The sequence below is a fragment of the Onychostoma macrolepis genome, chromosome 07, assembly GCF_012432095.1.
Source record: "Onychostoma macrolepis isolate SWU-2019 chromosome 07, ASM1243209v1, whole genome shotgun sequence".
Taxonomy (NCBI): Eukaryota; Metazoa; Chordata; class Actinopteri; order Cypriniformes; family Cyprinidae; genus Onychostoma; species Onychostoma macrolepis.
The window spans coordinates 23,987,126-24,011,446 of NC_081161.1; the positions used below are offsets into that span (position 1 = coordinate 23,987,126).

The following is a 24,321-nucleotide window of genomic DNA, read 5'->3' on the forward strand; positions in this document are numbered from 1 at the left end:
ATTTGACTTGGATTTATATGCAAATGTGCATAATTATGTTGTATATTGGTATTTGAGCGGCCTAGAAATTAAATATCACAAGAACTGCGATTGATACAATCTTCCAGTGGCTTCTTTCAAATAACATTTGCATTGGGTAATGTTTTTCTGGAATACTGAGTTGATTATATGAAAAACAGTTGTTCGTAAAGGCATAGTTCACCACAAAATTAAAGTTCTTTCATCATTTACTCACCCTCATACCATTCCAAATCTATGACTGACTTCTGTGGAACATAAAAGAAGATCTTTTAAGAAATGTGTTTTTGTTTATGTTATGGAGGTCAGTGGTCACCAGCCTGTTTGGTTCCCAACATACTTCAGAATTTCTTCTTTTGTGTGCTGCAGAAGAAAGTCATACTGGTTTGGAATGGCACGAGGGCAAGTCATAACAGAAGTTTTGATTTTGGATGTGCTGTCACTTTAAGATTAGAGAGATTCTTCAAATACTAATATATTTGCTTTGAGGAGAAATTGTGCTGCCTCAGAATCTTGAATCCTAACATTTCAAGCACAGAATCTTAAGGTGTTACATGCTAGGGCTGACCATATAATGTTATTTAAACATTACACAAAGTCTAATTTATATATATATATATATATATATAATGTATATGTGTGTGTGTGTGTGTATGTTTCATTATCATTTCATATATATGTTTCATTCTCTTGTCTGCATGTAGATGATGAGTTTGATGAATATGATAAGCCTGGGGCTGAAAGGTCAAGAAGACGGAGAGGAGAAGATGACGACTTGGAAAGGTAAGTCTTCACAGTCTCATTGCTGGCTTAGTTTTCATGTCTCTATTAGGCAGAATGAAAAAGACGAATAAAGAGAGCATCAGTTTCCCAGAAGCACAATAGCATTCCAGCAAGAGTCTTTCATAGCATTCAGAATGAATCTCACCAGCATAGATACAGACTTTATTGGTTGCCATGGGGTGTGGTGTTTGCAAAACAAATGAAGTTGTTGCTTTAATATCTTGCTTTGCTTTGCTGAAATGGTATCAGGCATTTCAGAGATTTATTGTGAAAGAACCATATTTTTAATCATATATTTATCAATTCACAGTGATTTGGAGGAGGGAGACTTACTTGAAGAAGATTGGCTGTCGTCAAAAAAGGTAAAGTGATTTCCATCATTGCCAGTTTTCTTTTCCCTCTGCTTAAACTTATTTTTATAGCTGCTGTCCTTTCAGTTTTTTTCTGTGTTTTTAAGCAATCTTAACTGAGAGGAATACATAAATTGTTTCCAGCAGGTATACTTAAACGGGTCATATGATGCTTTTTAAAAGATCATTATTTTGTGTGTTTGGTGTAACAGAATATGTTGACATGTTTTAATGTTCAAAAAACACATTATTTTTCAAATACTGTACATTATTGTAGTTCCTCTATGCCCCGCCTCTCTCAAACGCATCGTTTTCTACAAAGCCCCTCCTTCCGACAAGTCCAGTCTGCTCTGATTGGCCAGCTGACACAGTGCATTGTGAAATGTATCACAATTGATATCACAGCGTGCGTCAGAGATGTAACGCCCCTTACCATAATCGCGAGTTTCAGCTTTCAAAGTAAATATAAAGACAGTTAAAGGTGCCTTAGGTGATTGTCTTCAGAAACATTTTTTGTTATTCTGGTTGAAAGTCTCTTCACATCCTGATAGCAATCATTAAGTTAAGTGGTCTAAATGTATTTATATATTCTGTGGAAGGTGTAGGACCAAGAAGTGTTTGTCCAATTAAAACGCTCGGTTCGAGCGTTTTAATTGTATTTCCTACCTGCCTGTCAACGTATGTATTTGCATACCTCTGCGCACCCTGTTCGCGCAGACAGGATACGTCATCAGCGCGTTCACATACGCTATTGCAGACAGAGCGAGAATGGTAGGCAAACATCAACAACCCGATCTTCCTTCCTGGTATTGTAGTACTTTTACTAACTGTGCTGTAAAGTTTTCTCACGGGTGAATGTCACATGATGTAGCCCAGCGCTGTTCCCAGTTCCAGTCCTCGCATCCCCCGCTCTGCATATTTTGCATGTCTCGCTTAGTTAACACACTCGGTTCAGATGACCAGCTCGTTAAGCCCGGCTCACACTGTGCGATTTTGCCCACGATTTGGTCGTCTGGGACAAATTTTGAAAATCCTAAAAGATTCCTATGATCCTAGGCTAAAATCCGTTAATGGCTGTTGCGATCAAATTTCACCTCCAACGAAATTCTGGCAGTGTCAGAAGATTTTTGGCGCACAGTCCTGCAGTGTGACTACCCCTGCGACGAATATCAAACTGTCTCCGTTTTTCAAGGCAAGCTATGAGCAGAATTAATGCTTGAGAATTATTCTATCAGCTATAAACTCCGGCGCTCCCGTCCTCTGCTCACCGAGTTCATCTGATATGTTTCTTTTTTATATAAACACTGGTTGCGCCGCTGTTTTCATGTGTGTGTGTATGAATACATACACTATTCTTCTTAAACACGCCGGTATTGCCGCCGTTCATATACTTTTCATGACAGCCAACATTTCGGTGCCGCGTGAAATGCAGTTCGCAGTCACTGGACGTGTATGGGTTGATAATGTAAAACTTCGGATAAGTTTTCTTGCACGCACCCGTTTTTAACTCGTCTTGACTGTCGTACAGTCTGACATTAATGACAACTGAGATCCCATAGTGTGACATAATGATCATGTTCGTACAGTCTGACAAGTACAATCCTAAAGGACTTTTAAAAAATCGCACAGTGTGAGCCCGGCTTTAGAAGAGAGCTCCGTGCATGAACTGTGTTCCGATTGACATGCTCCCTACACAATGTTCATTGCTCCCTAACGTTACTCCCTGAGCAGGGAAAATCTGTTTATTTCTTCCTCACACACAGACTAAAGAGAAGTGTGTAGTGTGACATAATATACTTCTGTAAATAAATACAATTTAAATTCAGGTCTGGCACACTTTATTGCCCTTTGTATGGAACATAAACGCTCGCTTTGAACTGGAATCATGGCGGAATATCTGGTGATGTCCACTTCGCAGGGCACTTATTACGGTCGAACAGAACAACCGTCGGACATAAGATATACATGAAATGTGCAGAGCGGGGAGGGCGCGAGGACTGTAATTGGAAACCGTTGATGTTGCCTATTGTAGTAATTTATGTTGTCTCTGGCTGCTCTTTGAGCATATGTGTGTTCAGGGGGCGTGGCTTTGGACAGCGATTGCAGGGAGGGTGGGACGTTCGCTTTCAGTGCTATCAGGCTAAAGTTAGCATTTTCCGAGATCTCCTACTGTGCCTTTAATAATGTCTGTAGTTTTACCATCAGTTCAAGCCCGAGTGGGGAACAGAGTCGCGTGACAGACACAGTGATGAAGCTCGTATGTGTTTGCACACAAGCTGCGATTAAGACAGCTGACTCCACTGTGATGTGACCCTGTCTGTCTCTCTCTCTCTCTCTCACACACACACACACACACACACACACACACACACACACACACACACACACACAACGTTACTCTACACTGTGCATAACTCTGCATTTGAACAGTCAATAGCAAATACTTAAACTAATAACAAAACATACTTACAGTCGCTGGTTCAGAAGTGCCAGATTGTCATAGCAAAGTCAGAATTGACCCCTTTTTAATTTTTTTTTTTAGAAATAGCCTTTGTACACAGCCAGCCTTGTTCTCTCCTAGGTTCACAAAACGGTCGTCCATAAAATGTGTTGCACAAATTCGAACATTTGGGTTGTGCTGTTCTGTTCTAATCTTAATGATTCCTAATTGCATCTACTTTTGGAAGGCCAAATAAAGTGCTTTTGCCTCTCATAGAAACACACAGCGTCTCCCTGACATGGCTACATCAACACTACTGCGGTTACTGAAACCACGTTGTCTTTCTTTGCATCAAGTCGTCTTTACATTTGGGCTGCATTATGCAAATATTTCCACATCGTGACGTAGACATGTGGGGGCGTGTTTGAATGAGACGTTTTAGCCGGTCTGGATCAGCCTTCTCTTTTAGACAAAATAAATCCTTTTGTGGGAGACTTTGAGCTTTGTAATTCTGCAGATCTTATACATGCACAAGCAGCTACGTAACACACTAAAGAAAAGGAAAACGAGATGTTCAATGTTCAAGAATATTAAGGAAAACCACATATGCAACAATCTCATCAAAATGTCAAGCATATTAAGCAGAAGGTTTTTGATTTATTTATTTATTTTTGTCCACTACAGAACCCCTCAGAGATGTCAGATGAGGAGCTAAATGATGACCTCTTACAAAGTGATGAAGAGGACCAAAACGCAAGGTACCCTAACAAAAACCTAGGCATTTCAAAAACACTTAAGCTGTTGGATCATTTAGACGAGACATAAGTGAAAATTCTTGACTAAGGGTGTATTCACACCAGGAAAGTCCGATAGTTCACTTGCTTTGGTCCGGACCAAATAGAAGTTTTTTTTGTTTTTTTTGGTGCAGTTCGCTTTCACACTGCCCTTTTTGCAAGTGAACTAGAAATTGTAAACAAAACCCCACGTGTGCTAAGGTCATCCTTTCATTGGACAGAAATTCTCAAGCAGGAAAAACAGGAAGTGCAAAAACAGGCTAATCATGGAGATCTTTCGTAGTGCAATTTTTATTCTTTTACTGATTTGCTGTCATGAGATAAAAACGCAATATGAAGAAACTTATGAGCATCATATGAGACAATGTCATACAATGTTGTAATTACGACTTGCCAAAAATAAAATCTATAGATATGAAATACTCAAAGCATATCAAAATGTTAGTTTAAACATTTAACCTAGATAAATGTGCGCTAGGCGCATATCATATCGTTTGTGCGGAGAGTGGAAGCTGAAGCGCGCTTCAGAACATCATACAAATACGCCGTAATTGTTGCTCATAAAGGTAATAATAATACATCGTTCGGAACTGTAAAGGGTATATTTTTATGTGTGCACTCACAATATCAAGAAAACGCGCTTTTCTAAAATTAAGAAAACTAATAGGATGCGCTTCCCGTCAAAAATGAACTGTAACTTACAGACATGATGAATATATCTATTGAAAGCTTTGAATTTCTACAAAACGAAATAAATCATATCCAAAACAAAAACTCTTTCATTATAATCCGTAAAGATGCATTTCTTTCTAAAGGCGCGTCCAATGAGGAGATGCGAGTCAGGATTTTTAACTTCATCTTTGTGACACTGACTCAGAAAACACTAGTTTATTAATAAATAATTCAAATATATCCTTACTATTTTCCCAAGACACATTCATTGTAACTTTTGCCGGGGCTTTGCGGCAAGCTTTAGCCTATTTAGTGCGCTCATGTCACGTTGCTGTGGGCGCTATGGTCACGAAAACTCATAATTGGCACGTGTTTTTAAGCATTGCGGTTTGAAAACGAGTGATTTAAGCGATTGAAATGCAAACAACAGCACTATATGCGCAAGCTGTGTGTTTTCTGAGCGTGCTTTCTGCAATTGGATCGGATCAAGGCCGGTTCATATTCACACCTTAAATGAACCGTACCAGAGTTTGTTTGGAAGCGGACCGAGACCACCTCTTCAGCTGGGTCTCGGTAGGCTTGTTTGGTCCGCTTTTGGTGCGCACCCGCTGCATTCTCACCTGCCCAAACGAACCGCACCAAGAGGGAAAACGAACTCTAGTACGATTCAACCGAACTAAATGAGGCAGGTGTGAAAGCACCCTAAGATATGAATTGGGTTTCCAGATAAACATTTGTTGTTGTTTTTATTGTTTTTTTTGTCTTTGAGTACAAGACAGTAAGTAATGTTGTGTCTTTTTATATGACCTATTTTGTGCTTGTGGTTATATTGCTTGGTTTGCTTGTTTTGTATGCAAGTACTTTTATGTTACTGTTTTATGAGCACTGACTGAAAGTGCAATATGAAGAAAATGTAATTGTTATTAGTAACTGCCAAATTGCAAGACATGTCTGGTCATATGATCACATTATGGTGACACCTTTGATTTGCCCTGGCTATATGTAGATTAAAAAGATTTGTGTTAGAAGACTGATATGACACTCATATCCGTGGAAATGTTCAAAATGGTCTTTTCTTTTGTGTTAATTGCGTGTTAATTTACTAATTGCGGATCTACTAAAATGACAAAATTATAATTAGTTTAAGTTATGACAGTTGATGCTTCTGCTTGCTAAATTTAAATATGAGATGCTTTTTATGTTTATGAGTTCCAAAATAGTCTGCAGTATCCCAAAATAGTCTATATTAAAAGTATTTTCCCCTTTTTGCTTTTTATTATTGTTGCATAGAAGAATGTATGCTTAAAATTAATATAAAATACAGCATTACTTAAACCGTTCTCTTCTCATTTTGTGGGGTCAAAATTGCCTTCACCCTATAATTTATGCAAAGCTTCAGTGCTCTAAAATCAATAGAGCAGTTCATCCATAACATAATTAGAGATGACATTGAACTAACTTTGACACCTTCTGCCCTCATCAAACGGCTTTCTTTTTTGCAATATAAAAAAAGTTTAAAATAGCAATTTTAGGTGACACGCTTCACTTCAGTCTCTAAGATAGTTATTGTGGTAACCCAAGGGCAAGCTCAACAAAAATCAACAAATTCATCACTTTATTGTCCAGAGATTAACATGTTTGTCTTTGTGTCTGATCCAGTGGTCAGGGTGAGGTTGTGAGTTTAAATGCCACACTGGGTCTGGGCACGTCTGGTCACCTTCAAGATGAAGGCCCTGAAGGAGGCGGATATACCGAATATGCCTATGACGAGACAGAGGGCGGCCAACCAGGTTTCTCTCAGGGTGGGGAGTATGAGGCAGAGGAGTACCACGGAGAAGAAGAAGGGGTGGAATACACAGGAGACCAGAACTGTGAAGAATATCAAGATGAAGTGCTGGAACTACAGATCGACGAGCCACTGGATGACGATTTTCAAGTAAGTAACGCTTTCTCTTGCTATCTCTATTGCTTACACACACACTCCGTAATCCCCCACCACATTTCCTCCACATCTGCAGCCTGACACCTCATGCTTTGTGACCCTCAGGCCTCAAGGTTTTGTTCAGGGTGAGACTCTTTTCACAGTCTTTGTTCAGCAGATGTCCTGCCAATCCATGTTGGCTAATGGGAAGAGCTCTCAAACAGGATCTGATAAAGTTGGCTGTAGGTGAAAAGATTATTGACCTTCTTTAAAGTAGTCTTTAGCAAGCATGACACGGGCTCATGATTGATGAGATGTGTGCTTCCTGTACATGTTTGTTTGTTTGTTTGTTTGTTTATTTATTTATTTGCTTAGATCTTAAAGGCACAGTTCACCCAAAAATGAGAACTGCATGCGAGACCCAAATCATTCAGATCAGTTTTGTGAAATGATTTATTGAAAAGATCCTACTAAAAATGATGATGAAAAAAAAAAACAAGGAACTGGAGAGTCTTCATTCAATCCAAAGTAATAGTGTCTTGAGTAGACTCAACGCTGTCTGACCAGATTGAGTAGAGGCCAATCTGAGTAAAAATAGGTTGTCCCTTTCCCAATCTATAAACAGCTGTTTTAGGTCAGATACAGGTTTTTTTTTTAAAGGAGTTTTCTACAACGACTACTTCTATTCCCAGCTCTATGCTAATAAGTGGCATGTTCAAAATTCCTTAAAGTGTGATTGGGTCACGGGAAGGTATTTTGTTGATAAACTACCTTTGCCAACTGTTTGTAGCACTCTTGGAAGAATATTCTGATTGCTTAAACTCTTCTTGAAATTCTCTGCTGAAGTTCTGTTGTTTGAGCATATGATGTCTCTGTTTACAAGGTTTCTTACCTGCTGAGGATTAGCATCTTTGTGTTTACTGTTATCCAGAGTTAATGTGTGGAACGGTTTAAAGGATTAACTCTTTGCCCTGTAGGTGGGTCAGTTCATGTGCCGTGTGCAGGAAACATGTCATAAGCCGGGTTTCCATCCTAAGTTGCGAATTTAACTTATGCACAAAATTGGAATATCGCATAAAACATTTGCGAATAAGCACCATTTCCATCTGAGTTAGAGAGAACAAAATTGTCACTTCCTGATAAACTGACACTATATATCACTAAGAAAAGTAGGAGAAGCCACTGATTATAATAATTCTCAAATATAATAAATTGCTTGCACTTCGAGAGAACAGATGAAATACAATAAATGCGGTCTTTCTTTCAGAGATGAATGTCAGCTGTTTGACGCAGTTGTGACAGACCATTCTGGGAGGCAATCATACAGAAATACTTTGACGATAGACTCTGCTTGGGCAATTCAGAATGATCATAACATTTCAGATGCTGTGCAACAAAATCAGTCTGCTGGTTCGTCAGGTTATGCCATCCCATAGCGCAAAGTCACATGGCGTTTTTGAACGCTCATGTGGGATTTATTCGCTAAATGCGCTTCCATCTCCATTATTCGCATTAAGCCTTTTTCGCACAAGTCAAAAACCACCTCAAGCGAGCGTAAAAACGTTTTTGTGAATTTAGATTTTTTTTCCCCCGAAATTTGGCGTTTCCATCTCTCGTTTCTGATGCGATACTTCAAAATGCGCATAAAAAGAGGGTGATGGAACCCTAAATAAAATAGGGGTGTGCGATTATTGAAAAAAAAAAAAAAAGAAGATATCTCTATATTTTTGGGGATTTTTTCGATAACGATAATCAGACTATATTTTGCCAAGTGTGTTATTGTGCTGATATCGGACTACCGTGGACTGCTGCAGTTTTTGATATTCTTCATATTCTGTGTGGTCAGTTCACATCAGTGATATAAATTAATATTTTCATATGTTTAAATTGATTTTTACCTTTTATGGGCAATTTTACCTTTAATAAAGCCATTTTTCCCCCCCTAAAAGTGCGCATCTTTTGAGTCAAATTGTTACATTTAATCAGTCAATTAGAATAATAAGTCATTTAGGCTGTTACCAAACAGATGAAACCAGTAACAACAAAATTAATCTTGTGAAGTGGCATTTAGATGTATTTAAACACTGTTTAATGCAGCTCAGAGGGACATGGAGTGCTTCAACCTGCAGTTACAAATACATAATGTTTTGATATTTAACACTACTTAAGATACTTAATATTAACTTATTGTTTATTGAACTGTTGAATAAAATCAATATCACATTTGTAATCATGCTTATTTTTGATGAAAAATCGGCACTCTTCGTGTGATATTAACTATATGAAATTATATATACATTTTCTGCCCCATATCTTGAATTTTGTGATCATTCTTAGTGCATTTTATTAGACTGAATCATGCAGTGAAAGAACACACTCTAAATGTGCATGTGCTCTAGTCTAGACTTCATCACGTAATGTAAGCGTGCTCTCCATAGGTGTTTTGTTTGGTTTTTGCAAAATACTCGATAATGTCAAATTACATATCGTTAAAACAACAATTACTATGATGGAAACATAGCTAGTGTCATTTAGGTCTGTCTGACTTTGTGTTATGCTTGGTATACAGTTCTTCACATTTGGCTTCTGTCACCCAGCATTTCTTCATTGTCCATTTTCTAGGCTTGTCGGCAATACCATATACGCCTAGGGTTTTGACATGACAACTCCATGGTTTTTGTAATGTCTGAGATTGCGTTATAGCAAATTTTATGGAAGAAGAGTAACAATGTACGTATCTGTTGTATTTAATTGAACTACATGAACATCTTAGTCAGAATGTAGTTGTTTCCAAGCAGGTCATTATCAAGATGTGTGATTTTTGTTTTGGAAAGATACTGCTGGTGAAAAGGCCAACTTTCCATGTTTTTGTTGGCAAAAAATTTTTTTTTGTGTGTGTATTACATACTGAGTTTTGTTTTGAATTTGAGATTTGTAGTACAAGTTGAGATTACAGAGCCAAAACTGGCATTTTGATTACATTTCTATTACATGCAGGCAATTTGTATGTGTACTAGTATGCATACAAAATATCTTTTTTTATTTATTTTATTTCAGTGTTCAAAGACACACACAATAGTCCAGAGCTTAGAAACAGTTTGGCGAACAGTGGTCATGAAGCATCAGGGTCAGTCACTTTACACAAAGACAGAGAGACTGATAAAATCCTGCAGGAGTCAAGACTCATCAGACTGCTCCTTTTTGTTCTGTCTTTCATTGACCTTTAATGCAGGACAGATGTCGTTGATCATTCTGCCTGTCCATGTGATCGCTTGATCATCGGCATCCAGGACAGTGCTGACAGGTGCACAGAGGCCTTGGCCTCACATCACATTTGCAAGTTTGTCTGTTATGTTTCTGTACATTACAATAAAGGCCTATTCTTACTACTGAGATCTGGATTCACAGTAGCAAAATGACCTGGAGAGTTTTGTAATAGCACACAGCATACATGTTCTCAAGGATATGACTGGAAAAAACAGTGTCTCTTCAAATATAAGTTTGCTTGAGCTAGGGCTGGGCGATATGGCCTAAAAAAAAAATCCCCGATTTTTTTCACAAAAAATCCGATTTACGATTTAAATAGATTTTTTTCCCCCCTACTTAAAATCAATCTGCAGATGACAAAGAAATTGTTCAAAATTTATTTTGTTTTGATTTTTCCTTTCTGGGATTTGATCTGGATTTCCCCCTTGGGGTTGAAGTGCAATCAGAAACAACAAGCCAAAGAGACAAGATAGCAGGCCCTGCCATTGTAAACAGTGAAAATGTAACATAATATATAACATAAAATGTAACATAAAACATAAAATTATGTGACCCTTTTTGATAAGTTTTCTTTAAACACAAGTTTAACATCTTGCTATTCAGTAGATAGGAGGTAGTTCTGATAAATGATGGACTATGACATCGTGGGGGTTAGGGGGTGTGCCCGAAGCCTGAATCTGTATTTTGAAAGGCACGGAAAACTAATAACTATTGCTAACGGTTGCCTGTTACAGTTACATTACAGTACATACAATTTCACTTACCATATAAACAGAGTAAGTAGAGATGACTCAGGACAATGAGCAAAACTGACAAACATCTAATCTTGTAAAATGTGTGGTAAATACTGCTGCTCCATAGTATAAACATGGACATGCCATCGCCAATCTCGAAAGTGAAAGTGAAACTAAAAAGCAATCGTGCATTCAAAAGCAGTTGCAATGCATAATAGCGGCTCCCTGATTCCCGCAATTTTATATACAGTATGATGATCACCCAATGATAAAACTGCGAGGGAAAGAAATATACATTTTCCTCCCATCTTGTATTTATTCTCGCAGCCAGTCAATGTCATGGACGTAAGGGCGGAGCAAGTTTAAATATCTTTCTAGTCTATATTTCCATCTTGTAATCCCATTGTTTTGGGTATTTAAAAAAAATAAATAAATAAAATTGATATATATTTGTAATAGAGCAGACACTGACTGTTGTATTTATGACCTCATTTGGCAAGAAGGCAGACGCTGAAAACACTGTATGCCTGTAGTAAACGAAACGGCGCGTCTGTGCATTCATTCATAACGAGACACGCAGGATTCATATTTAAATGGTATTTTTGCAGCTTAACATTTACAGATACTAGTTCATATCGCGATTTGATTTAAGTGTAATGACCTACTTTTGATTTATTCATCCAAACTTAGACAAATTCAATGACAGTCCGCGTTATACATTAAATTCTGTTTTTATAACCAGATTTCGTCTGCGTTTTCCACATCGCTGAAATCATAAAGCCCTGATCGCACCGTGACGCTCGCGTCCGGTGTAGACACGGTGTGAGATTTTGGTAACACTTTACAATAAGGTTCATTAGTTAAACATTAGTTAATGTATTAACTAACATGAACTAACCATGAGCAATATATTTGTTACTGTATTTACTAATCTTCGCTAACGTTAGTTAATAAAAATACAGATGTTCATTGTTAGTTCATGTTAGTTCACAGTGCATTAACTAATGTTAACAAGATTTTAATAATGTATTAGTAAATGTTGAAATTAACATTAACAAAGATTAATAAACCCTGTATAAGTGCAATTTATTATTAGTTAATGTTAACTAATGTAGTTAACTAATGAACCTTAGTGTTACCGAGTGTTATTGTAAAGTGTTACCGAGATTTTTTTATGGGTTATGTTATAGCCCTGCTTGTTTTTTTTTTTTAAATGTTTTTATGAAATCCCTGTATTGCTCATATCATCATATTATTTACTGCCATGCGAGCCACAAATTAAAGCTTGGCGAGCCGCATGAGTCTCGTGAACCGCGCAATGAGTAATTTAAGGGATCCGCATTCCGCAGTACACGTCATTTTCTTTGCGAACACGTTGGGATGCGGCGGATTGCAGGGGATCACGAAACCCTACCTAAACTCTAATATGGCAAATGCGTGGGGGGAGGCCCAGCCCTAGCTTGAGCACTGTTGACTTTCCATAGCAGTGAAATTTATGTTGTCTAAATGCATTATAAAAAGTGCCCTCTGATAATAATTGCTATTGAATAATGTGCTAGTGCTTAAAGGTGAAAAGTTAGTCACTATTGGCATGTTGGCAACTGCTTTTTGTTTTTGTTACTTACATGAGAGAGCAGTGAAGAAACAGACTTGTACAAAAATGCAGAGTGGGACATGTCCCAAATAAGCTAAGAGGAGGATATGTGGCGGTTTGATTGAAAAACAAGTCTGTAATTAAAATTGGTTGTACAGTTTCTTTAATCATTGGATCAGTGGCTCAAAACCAGGGAGCTGGGGACCTCAGCAAACATCCAAGTGTGATAGAGAATGACTTTAAAATATTTAAATGAATAAATTGTTATTAATATACTAAAATAATCTAACTCAAAGTAACGGTGGTACCGAGTACCCGGTCAACCCGGTTCTTGACGCGTACAGATGATTTCCGCGATGCAGAAAACGCGGACGGAATCTCGGAATCCAGTTATAAAAACGGAGTTTACAGTTTAGCACGGAATGTCACGGAATTTGTCAAAGTTTGGATGAATTAATCAAAAGTAGGTCGTCACACTTTAATCAAATCGCGACATGGACTAGTATCTGTAAATATTAAGCCGCAAAAGTCGATTCAGATATGAATCCCGCATGTTCTGCGAGTGTGTGTGTGTGTGTGTGTGTGTGTGTGAATGTATGAATGAATGGCAGAGACGCGTGGCTTTTTTTTGTTTTTTTTACACTGAAGTGCGCGACGCTCGCGGTGATTTCAGCATCTGCCGTCTCAATGAGGACATAAATACATAAACAACATCTACAGAACTGCTCTGAGAGTCCCTTCACGAGTATTCTACCGTTCCATTTGAGTAAAACCAGCTTCATATCATATAGCTACACACAGAAATTTAAAGGTATTCACGGCAACCCGTCAAAATAAAGGTTTATCTTAAAGACATTGTGCCAAAAATATATTACTATTATTTAGTAGAATGTATGTGATACTATTACTACTGTTGATAATATATATATATATATATATATATATATATATATATATATATATATATATATATATATATATATATATATATATATATATATATATATATATATATATATATATATATATATATATATATATATATATATATATATATATATATTTTTTAAAGAAATAATCACACAATATTTCTTCCAAATTTTAATAGTAAATCCCCTTTATTTACCCAAAAATAAAATGTTTAAATTTCATTAATTAAAAGACAAATTAAATTTGGGTGAAACTTTACTGTTTACTGTTTTTCATACTTTTATTACTTGCAGAAAAACTTGAAACACAATTTAAATAGGTATGAAGAATGGCATTGATTTTTGTAAATTAAATTTTTGTTTGACTATTATTAAAAATAGTGTGTTTTTAATTAGCATGTGGTACCGAAATTGGTACCGAGAACCGTGGATTTTCACTGGTATCGGTACCGAATACTGAAATTTTGGTACCGTGACAACACTATAATCTATTAATGCACATTGTTCACATCAGTAACAGATATGTTAGTTACTTTATAGTATACTAGATGTTTGATTACAAAGTTCTGGTTCAATGAGGTAAATTTGAATTCACTTGAATATCCAAAACAAGGCTATACAGCGTGGCTATTTAGCAAAAGTTTTTTGTGAATGTCTAGCAAACATGACTATATTGTGTGGATAGTTGTAATTCAATATTTTCCACTTCTGCTTCAGATCCCCAAGTTTAGCGTGTTAGGTTGATTACAGCATTTTCAGATTCACATACTCAAAACAAAATCTCAATTTAAAGAGTGAAATGTGGGAATGGGCTGGTGGCCCAGTAGGCTTTAACAGGTGGCCAGAAACAGGACCTGTAGGTGTAGCAGGGGGAGGCAGGACCTGTGGTGGCTACAGAAGCAGAAACAGGCACAGGAGCGTGAGGACGGGGACATGACCTGCTTTGGAGGACGTGAGGTTCAGCAAGGTAGTCAGCAGAAGTCGTGTGCTCCCGTCTCTCCGGATGCTTTTGTACATTCTGTGCTTGAGCGTGTGTGAGAATTTGCTCCGAGTCAGATGATGATATTTTCCCTGTCAGTGAGCTATGTGTGCGCCAGAGCTTTCTTTCTGTCTGTTTGTGTGTGTATGTGTGTATGTGTGTATGTGTGTATGTGTGTATGTGTGTATGTGTGTATGTGTGTGTGTGTATGTGTGTATGTGTGTGTAAAGACAACACAGTCAATGATATTTTCACCACCACTGAGCCGTGTGCGTGTTTATCTCCCATTCTCTGTGTATCATGTCAAACATTTACATCTCATTGAATTTCAAATATCAGCAGGAATGGTAATAGGGCATAGTAATGAGACTGGGCTCCTACTGTTATGCTAATTTAGGAAGACTCCCCTTCAGCGCCCCCCTTCCCTCCCCTCCCCTCCCCAACTTCAGAATGCTGCACTGGGCCTTTCTGGCCTCTCTCTCAGATGTGGCATTAACATTTTCATTCAGAAGTGATTTCGCTTCATTCTAATGTTTTATCTTCATCAGTGTCGTTTTTGGCATTGAACAGGTTCTGGTAGTGCCGACCTACGACACGCTCCGCAGCAGGTGTTTCAGTGGATGATGTACAAGAGATCAGTTTAGCCCTGATGTTCATCTCCTGCTTGAATTTCCATTGAATGGAGTAAATACTTGATTGTTCTTCACAGGTGAATGATTACCCGACTGAGTATAGTGAAGAGCAGACTGACCGACAGGAAGTGCCTGAGGAGGAGGAGCATGAGGAGGAAACTGAGGAGCAGGACAGCTCTCAGGTCACAGATTTAGAGGAGGTAAAGATTGGCTGCTTCAGATAATGTTTTCTCCTATCTTTCATGGAGATGCTTAAAGTCACAACGTGAGTCTGATGTTTTGAGTGTGCTCTGTGCTTTAGGTGGAGAATGAAAATGATCCAGAAGCTGAGGCCGAACCGGACGCCGACGTGAAGGAGGAGTCTGATGAGGAAGAGGAAGATATTGAAGAATCCGGCCGTCTGCGCTTTAAGACCGAGCGCAAAGATGACACAGTGGTCAGACTGTCTGATGCCACCAGTAAAAGGAGGAACATCCCAGACACATTAGGTTAGTCATTAACAAATGAAGCAGCTTTTTGTACTGTTATAGGTTTAAAAATGTCATGTAGTCTTGTTTTGAGGCACCTGACAATTATTCTGAATTTATTTTATTTTATTTTTTTTTACCGCATTTGTGAGTAAAATTATGGTGTATTTTTATGATTTGGCCACACCACTGTGACTGACTAGCCTTCCATTTGATTACGCCATCATGACCCATCCCTACACTTAACTGTGTCTTCTTTTCAGTCAGTAAGGTAGAGCTACTGGGTTACGTAACATAATTAATTACATAACGTAATTAATGTTCATGAGCCTTTTTATTTTTGTACAGATTTACCAATATATTTTTATTCATCATTGGTGATGGTGATCAGTGAAGGCTGTTGTTGTTTTGTGAAAGGTTAACTGAGTTTTATCTATTGTGCTTGTTTTTTGTTTTTTTTTAGCACATGTTTCAATTTTAAATTTGGTGGTTAATTTTAAAATTGGTTAATATTGTGACGCTAAAATTCCAAACTTTCTCCGTCTCCCAATGTTATGTAAGTGCTTCTAATTAAAAATGTTATTACATTAATATTAGTTTATTATCATTATCCTAAGCAGGACAAAAAATGCTAAAGTGATTAGAAGAACTATTAGATAAGCTGTCTTAAACAATCAACAACTTAAATTTTCAGTATCTAATAAGTCTGTATTTTTATGTGTTTCCTTTCAGAGCTCTCCGATGCAGCTAAAGCAGACCTGCGTGAGTTTGAGGAAAGGGAACGTCAGAGGAAGCAGGGCCGTTTTGGAGGACGAGGGAGAGGAGCAGATGGAGGGAGGGGAGGAATGGCAGGTAGAGGTGGGCTCAGGGGAAGGGGAGGAGGAGGAGGACGAGGAGCCGGTGGAAGAGGCGATTTCCCTCTGTTTGGAATGGGAGGTTTCCGTGGCGATGGAGTTGGAAGTCGAGGGAGAATAAATGAGCAAAGGCCTCCGCTGATGCAAGTGAACTTAGGAATGCAGGTAAGAGACTGACGGTCTGAAGTGACACACACAATACTAATGCTCCTACTTAACCTGTTCTAATAACACTAATAAAATTGTGTGATAAGACAGCTTTAATTAAACATTAGAGATACACCAATTATATGACCACCAATTATTAACAGCCAAATTCACTGCAAAAGGCCAGAACTTTTGTCATTTTAAAATAAAACATCGCAGTCTGTAATTTAAGAAACACTCTCTTCACAAATAAACTTTATGAAAGTATTAGCATTACTTTCATGGTGATTACAAACATTTAAATGGGGCAAATTCAGGCCTAAAATGATCCATAAAAAATACACGAGATAACAGTAGTTTATCTGTGATTTTTCTTTCTTCAGGTAAAAACAAATTTTGCTATTATAATATTAGGGTGTAAACTAGAGTTCATTAAAGTTATCTTTGAAAGAACTGAATGAAGACCAGGTGAACCAAATGTGTAGAGCTTTGTATTGAAACGTTGACATTGAATTTTCATTGAATTGAAAATTGGACTGATTCACTTTAGTTTTGACTGATTTGATAGCATTCCACTTCTACTCACACAATATCACTGAAGTATTGAGTGTCGGGTTTGTGCTGGTAGCTACTGTGGACTAGGCAGTGGCCAATGTTACTTCTCAAATTAAAGAACTGATTGTTGCTGTTGTCCTTCTTGCCTCTGATCCATATCTTTCCCTCAGCATATTGATGTTGTGGTTAAGGAAGTCATTTAACCCTTACAAATTTTACTTGATAGTTCAAATGCATTAATTTTTAAAAATAAATCCTAATTCTGGGCAGTCTGGGCAGTATGACGAGATACCGTATATCATATATCATGGTTTGCTATATCATTTATATTGTAGCATGTAAATATACCCACGCAGTGCAGAACTGCTTATAGTTGCTTACAGTTGCATGAATGAGAAACTCAAAATTGATTTGCTTGATGTTAAAGAATTATTAAATGCTATATAAATGCACAGTCTGCCGAATCGAGTTCTCTTTCACAGCTTATTACATTTAAATGGTCGAAAACAGACCAAATAATAATTTTAAAAAAATCATTTGAGAATTCACATAAAACGGCGCATTATGTTTTAAGTTAATGTAAACAGTTGGGAGAAAATAGGATATGTATTATATATTGAATCTATGGCTACAATCACACTGTAAATTTGAGATTGACAGCCACATTTACTTACAGTTGTGAGTTTTGAAATGTCCCGTTCACAGCAGCTTACAGTAGCATCTCAAATTCTGTTTGTATGAACGTGCAACAGGAGTCGAGCCCATATTCCTTACCAGTAACCATAGCGACAGTGACCGAAGTAATATCAAAGATGGTGATGTCCATAAAACTGAAAGTCTTTTCACTGATTTCTGACACGACAAGAGTTCAATCAAGAGAAATCAAATTAGTGTACTGGGAGAGCAGTATCTGAATTGCTTGATGGTGAACTGAAGAGGAGAACAGTACTAGTTTTCAGTTATTTATATTTATATTACTTTATTATTTACAAAAAAACTAGGTGAATATATGTAAAAATGCTTCCAGGAAGTCAGAAACCAGGCTCTGAACTGAAGTCAGGTTATTTAAACATGCTCACAAATGGTAGTTTTTTCCTCAACGATATAAGATTGTACTGAATTCATCAGTTTTAATGACTGTGCAAAGCGGTGCAAAGCATGTGGACTAAACGCAAAATGGTTTGGTACTCAAAGTGTCCCAACTTTGGCAGGTCTACAATATTAATGTTTTATTATATAAATGCAGTCTTGGTGAGCATCTTACTGACCCCAAACATTTGAAAGGTAGTGTATAAACAGTAACATTCTTTACAACTGTTGGACACTTCAGTAGTGACAGCTTTTCTGTTTGCAAACATGAATTTTAACTTCCTTGGTGGTCAAGCAGTTCTCTTGCGATTGGATTGTGCCTTTTGTGGCTATTAAAGATTATGCATCAGTTTTAGATGATGGTGCGTTGACTTGTGTCTTGTCTTGTCTCACCCTTGTGGAGTGGCATCAGTTTGCTTTTGAGTAAAAGTCAATTATCACCGTTCTCACTCCCTCTTATCCATGTTGATATATGGATTATGGCAAATAACTTGGCGGGAGTCCATTGAGGAAGCATTACACCAAATTAAATTTGTACTTTGCTGAAGGATTTAGCTTCCTGCGCTTATTTTATTATTAAATATCTGTCGAGGGTGTAATCCCTTTGCGCTTGAGCTGTTCGTTCGTTCGTTGGCGCTGCACCTTTTTTTCTTTTTTTAAAGCTGATTTTCTTTTATAGAGAAGGCAAGCCTTTTCAGGCTTTTGACATAAGTTGTCATTCCTCGACATTGATGTGTTCTTTTACGTTACGCTTCAGACAGCGGTATATAGATAGCAGCACTTCCACAATGATTTAATTAAATTCCCCTCCACCCCTGACTATGAGTACAAGTTGTCTTCATCTGATGATGAGTTAATAAATCTAGTATATACGCATTTCTGAAAGAGACTGCAATGTGTATTTCTGAGTTTAAGGAGTCAATCCTTCAGTCATCATTTGAAATAGTATATTGTCCTTTAGCATAATCAATGGGGGGGACACAGAGGCACAATGCATGTTTTTTAAGAGGGTACTTAAACATTTTGTATTCCTCCAAAACTCCTCATTTAATTCAGATTCACTCCCAGTCACATGGCTCTTATGATTGATTACTTGATTTAAGGGGTCATCTTGAGTCAAGGTCACAACACTACAAGATAATGATTTTTTGGGGTGAAAGAGAAAGAGCTTATGCTATTGATTGATGGTCTTTCTTTTTCTCCTCTCTCTCTTTCTTTTTTTTTAAAGCAGCAGCTCAGAATGACTCCTCCGCTTCAGCATCACCACCATCAGTCTCGTCTGCCTGGTCCGAGAGGCAGTGGTGGTCCCGGGCTATTCCCGGATCCGGGCACCCCAATTCCTCAGCAGCCGCTTCAGCTGATGATGCCTCGTCTGGCCCACCATTCCCCAGGGCCCAGAACACAACACGACACACACGTACCACGCTTGTTGAACTCGCCACCACGGCACTCACACGCACATCCCAACCAGCACCAGCAGCATCAACAGCATCACCCCAAGAACATTCACATCAACCCTCACTTCAGAGGACCCTCCTCCTCACCTGTGCAAGGTATGGCCCTAGAGACCACCAATCTGATTGTTATATACTTGGGTGAATAAAGGCTGTCTGAGTATATGCTGTAAGATGTCTTTGACATTGTAAGGTGCCTAGACACTTGTTAAAGGGCTCATGAATCAAGGGTTTTACTGCTGTTTATGCATTAGTGAATCAAGCCACTAAATGATCAACTTCACACTGTTCCTATTTGTAGCTTGAAAACCATCTGTTATCTATATTGTGATTATTTGATAGATTATTTTAGATACAGAAAACATTCAAAGATCGTTCAAATTGTTGAAGCAGTTGATTTAAAATCAACCTATCAATGATTTGATTTAAGAGTTTTGGAGAAAACGCAGAAATGTGCAGACACGTTTTACACTGCTCAATGAGTCTCTTGTTTACGTAGTGTTTTCACTGCATTAGTTATGATGACAGTATTGGTGTTACTACAGAAATTATGTTGTGATAAGGAGATCATTGCATTGTGTACTCAGTAGAAATGACTTTTTTCGGCTGCAGTGCCTTTGTTGGAATAGGAGTAGTTCTAAATATAATGCTGTAATCAACACTTTTCATGGTTAGTTAATCTTGTTGGCTGTTATAGTAAAAATGCAGTAAAAGTCTTCAAGAGAGTTCCAATTATAATGCTCCTTTCAAATGCAAAGATGTTAGCCAATCACAACAGTTGGTGGTAGCATTTAAATCAGAGGGCAAAAATCTGGTGTAGAAATTGACCATTTATCTCTAAATTATGACCATTTTTGATGTAAAGGAAAACAAAAATATAAGATGATATATTTCACTCAGAGTCAGGAAACTATATAAAATATTTTAAGTCTGACATATCACATGTCACCATTTCTGTGTCTAAACGCTGTATTAGGTGCCAAAACAAACAGCAAATGGTGCTAATATACACTCAAGGTGTGGTGTAATATTACTAAAAAAATCATGATCCTGACCTTTATCTTCATAGTGAAATCTTAGATGGCCAGACAGTGACTCATTATTGGATTGTTAAAATATTGGTGTCTGGGATGCCTGGAGATTGTAGTGTACACTGTAATTTTTTTTAAGCTTAGCTTAAATGTGACATCCTGATTAAATAGTGCTCATAAACGGCTGTTGACATGGTATTCTCGACTGAAACCCGGAAACAGTATTCCTTACTTCATGACTTAACAAGCAGATTCCCTGTTCATTTTTAGGCTTTGCACTTTGGCTAATGCTTACTCGCATTTTCACTCAAGTCCTTCTAAGAGTTATTTATTTTATTTTTTTCTCCTTTGGCATGGCCTTCACTCTGTAGGCAGTCCATCAGCATTAAACCAGCTTTCTGAAATGCACACATCTGCGGAGGTGAAATGATTCACAGCGAAATTACTCCTTTTGACTGTCAGTTTATCTCATTAGGTGGCCCAGTCTGCTTGAGAGAGAGATGCACAGTTTAATCAGCAGAACAGCCCTCTCTCTGTGACCAGCTGTGACAAACCATGGTTTAGACACGTGGCAAGAAGAGACTTTTATGGTGTCTGTGTTACGCCGCCCCACTCGCTCGTTCTGCATCCCTTTTTCTGTCTGTCTGACTCGTGTTTTTTCTATTTCCATTTAATCTCAGTTCCTTCAATGCCTCCTGTGCAGAACCAACCGAGGCCTAACATCACTCCGCAGAGACTCCCGGTAAGTAACCTCACGTTGCTTTAAGTTAGAATGAAGTGATTTCACTCTGCATAAAACTGCGGTGTGTTACGGTCGAGACATCATGGTATTTTTTGGTTTGACTGGAATGTAGCCACCGAAAGCAATATTTGTCTTGCTGTGTGGATGGCATGTCTCTAGAAACCTAAAAACATCCTCATATGTTGGTTGAATTTGCAAGTTGAAATCGAAATGGAGACCGTGAAAACACAGAACAGATGTAAAAGCCCTTTACTTGCCTGTAAGGATGTAGAGGAACCCATGCTGCCCATGCTGTGGCTAAAGTGATTACTGCTGAGGAGGAGACCATCTCAGCACCCACCAAACTCTGTTTCCCCAGTTCTCTTCTCTTTCCTCTCTGTTAAAAGTACTTTGATTTTCCCTTCTAATATTGCTGTCTAAAGGATGTATAGTTTAGTGTTTTAATCTGGAATATGGCAGTGACAGGAGTGCTGTGTAATGCTACATTTAAAGTTTTAATCTAAAACTGTTGTGAACAACATTTTTCTAATTTGTATATAATTACAATTAGATTTTATTACCTCATATCATTTTAAGACTACATCAGCTTTTAAAAATGATCAGTGCTTAAACAATAAATGACATGGAATGAAATGCTGGGGGGGAAAAAAAACATTTTATTCAGTTTTTATAATCACTGTGATCAAGTCATTTACAAACAAGAGTTAGATAGGACACTCAGTACTCACAAACTTTTACTATCAGGAGAGAATTTCCCAAAGTGTGCATTTTTTCAGAATCTACTGTCCATTAAACATAATTTGCTAGATTTGCATCTACTCCTTTGAGAAACTTGTTTTATTCTATTAAAGCTTTTGAAAAGTTTTTTAACCAAGTAAATCCTCATTTTGTCTAAAGGTTTTTAGAAAGCAATTAATCTTAAGCATTTTATTTTGTTTTCATTTGGAATAAACCTGACTCTTGCTATGAAGCTGGCAGAGTGTTGAAAAAAAAAAAGATCACACAGCAGAACCATTTAACTGCAAAAAAAAAAGTGTCATCACATAAAATATACTCTTTCTATTATGAATTTTAATCTAAATTCCTGATTGAAAAGGGAAAGTTGATGTCCATGTTATTTGTCAACTACTCGTGTACTGTGGCCCCTTGTTTGGACACATTGTGGACACCTAAAATGATTGGTCGTTCCTAATCTTGCTGAATAGGAGAGAAGTTCCACACACACATTTATGCCACACTTCCAGCTGTCTGTCTCCCATAGCCAGTCTGGTACAGACAGGACACCATTTAAAATGCCAATGGCATTTTGCAGAGAGCGGCGTCCATTAGCCCTCTGGGCACTTGATTATCATACATTAGCATATGATCACATCTCATCTTACAATAGGCTGATCCACAATTTCTCTATGAATATTTACTACTGCAGAGTTTTTGAATATTAATCTCCATACTACATATTTATATTGTATTTTATGTTTGATACTGGTCGTAGCAGAAGTATCATAAAACACTTTAATATAAAGAAATTAAATAAATAGTTTGGCTTCATTTTACAAGTTAATAGAAGTTTAAGTTAGTTTTCTTAATAACATTTATTGCATAATGAGGCATTAGTTGGATGGATAAATTCCTTTTAGTATGTCATAAAGCAGTACCAGTAGAAAGATTTTTGTATATATACAATGTTTTTATAAAAAACACTTGTAGAAATATAGAAAGAAATGTGTTTAAAAATATGTTGTGTGTATATCAGAGTTGGAAATTAACAGGAGCGTGGGGTACAAATACTACCAAAATGGACAAAAATCTTTGCTTTCTTTCTGTATATAATTTATTCCTTGTTAAAAATTTCTTTTTTATGCTGCAAAGACAACCAATGTAAAGTCTAGATTTTCTAATTCGTAAAAGGCATAAAACTAATTCAGAAATGGTTCTTAGTTTTTGTCTGTATAGCCAGAATGTGAAGAGGTGTTTCCCCAAATACAAACATGCTTTTTGTGTTTTCTTAATCAAAATTAATAAGCAGCATTAAGATGTCAGATGCTTCAGTTATATTTTTGTAAAGTTCACTGTTGATGTTGATGATTTTTTTTTTTTTGGTAACAGGTTATTGTGTGCTGAATGATTGAAATACTTAAATTGAGGTATTTGACATAAAAGGCAACAAAGATTGATCTTTGAGAATTTGTCAGATACCTGAACAGCAGAAATGAATAGGTTGCCGAGTGTGTTTTGAGACACACGAGGCTTGTCTCCAAAATGGCAGCAGCCCATGTTTGGCATTTGTCTTTCTCACTCCCTCTCTATCTCCCAGGCAGATCATAACTGGTTACATATTGAACAGATCCATGGGTATTTACGAAAGATTAGCCCCCCGAAAGGACATGCTCCTTTTATCAAACGAATGCAAACTTGCAAAGGTATTGTGAATGTACTTAAGCTCCCATTGTGTTACAGGAGCTGACCTTTTGAATAGAGCAATGAAGTCCACAATAACAATGTGATTCTCTCTCGCACCCTCCTGGCCATTGCTTAGCTAAGCTGCCTGATTGACTTTCTGTTAAGCAACTTGGCTGGCCTTGGTGACACTCACTGGCCGACTGAAGATCAGAGCTGAAAACGTGGATTAAAAGTTTGATTGCATCTTAAGTCATTTATAATGAGTAAAGAGGTGCTAAGCATCGCAATTTGCTGGAGTGTGGCCCTTTTGAACGAAGGCTAATTTCTTAAGAACGAAGGATATTTTTAAAGAATAAAGGAGAGGGGATTCGTATTCAACTGCAGGATTAGTAAGGATCGTTATCTTTCTTTCCTCTGGAAAGGTAGAGGGGGGTTTTGAGTTTTATGAGCAATGGGTTAGGTAAGCACT

General features: G+C 37.5%; 1 protein-coding gene across 1 annotated transcript in view; it reads left to right on the plus strand.

Annotated features, from left to right (window-relative positions):
• rbm33a (RNA binding motif protein 33a) overlaps positions 1-24,321 on the plus strand; it is a 55,836-nt gene that overhangs the window by 902 nt on the left and 30,613 nt on the right. Inside the window, 9 exon segments of the mRNA XM_058781543.1 lie at positions 723-801; positions 1,112-1,163; positions 4,276-4,349; positions 6,717-6,993; positions 15,191-15,313; positions 15,415-15,601; positions 16,313-16,599; positions 19,454-19,778; positions 21,391-21,452. Of these exon segments, the coding sequence (XP_058637526.1) occupies positions 723-801; positions 1,112-1,163; positions 4,276-4,349; positions 6,717-6,993; positions 15,191-15,313; positions 15,415-15,601; positions 16,313-16,599; positions 19,454-19,778; positions 21,391-21,452 (1,466 nt within the window).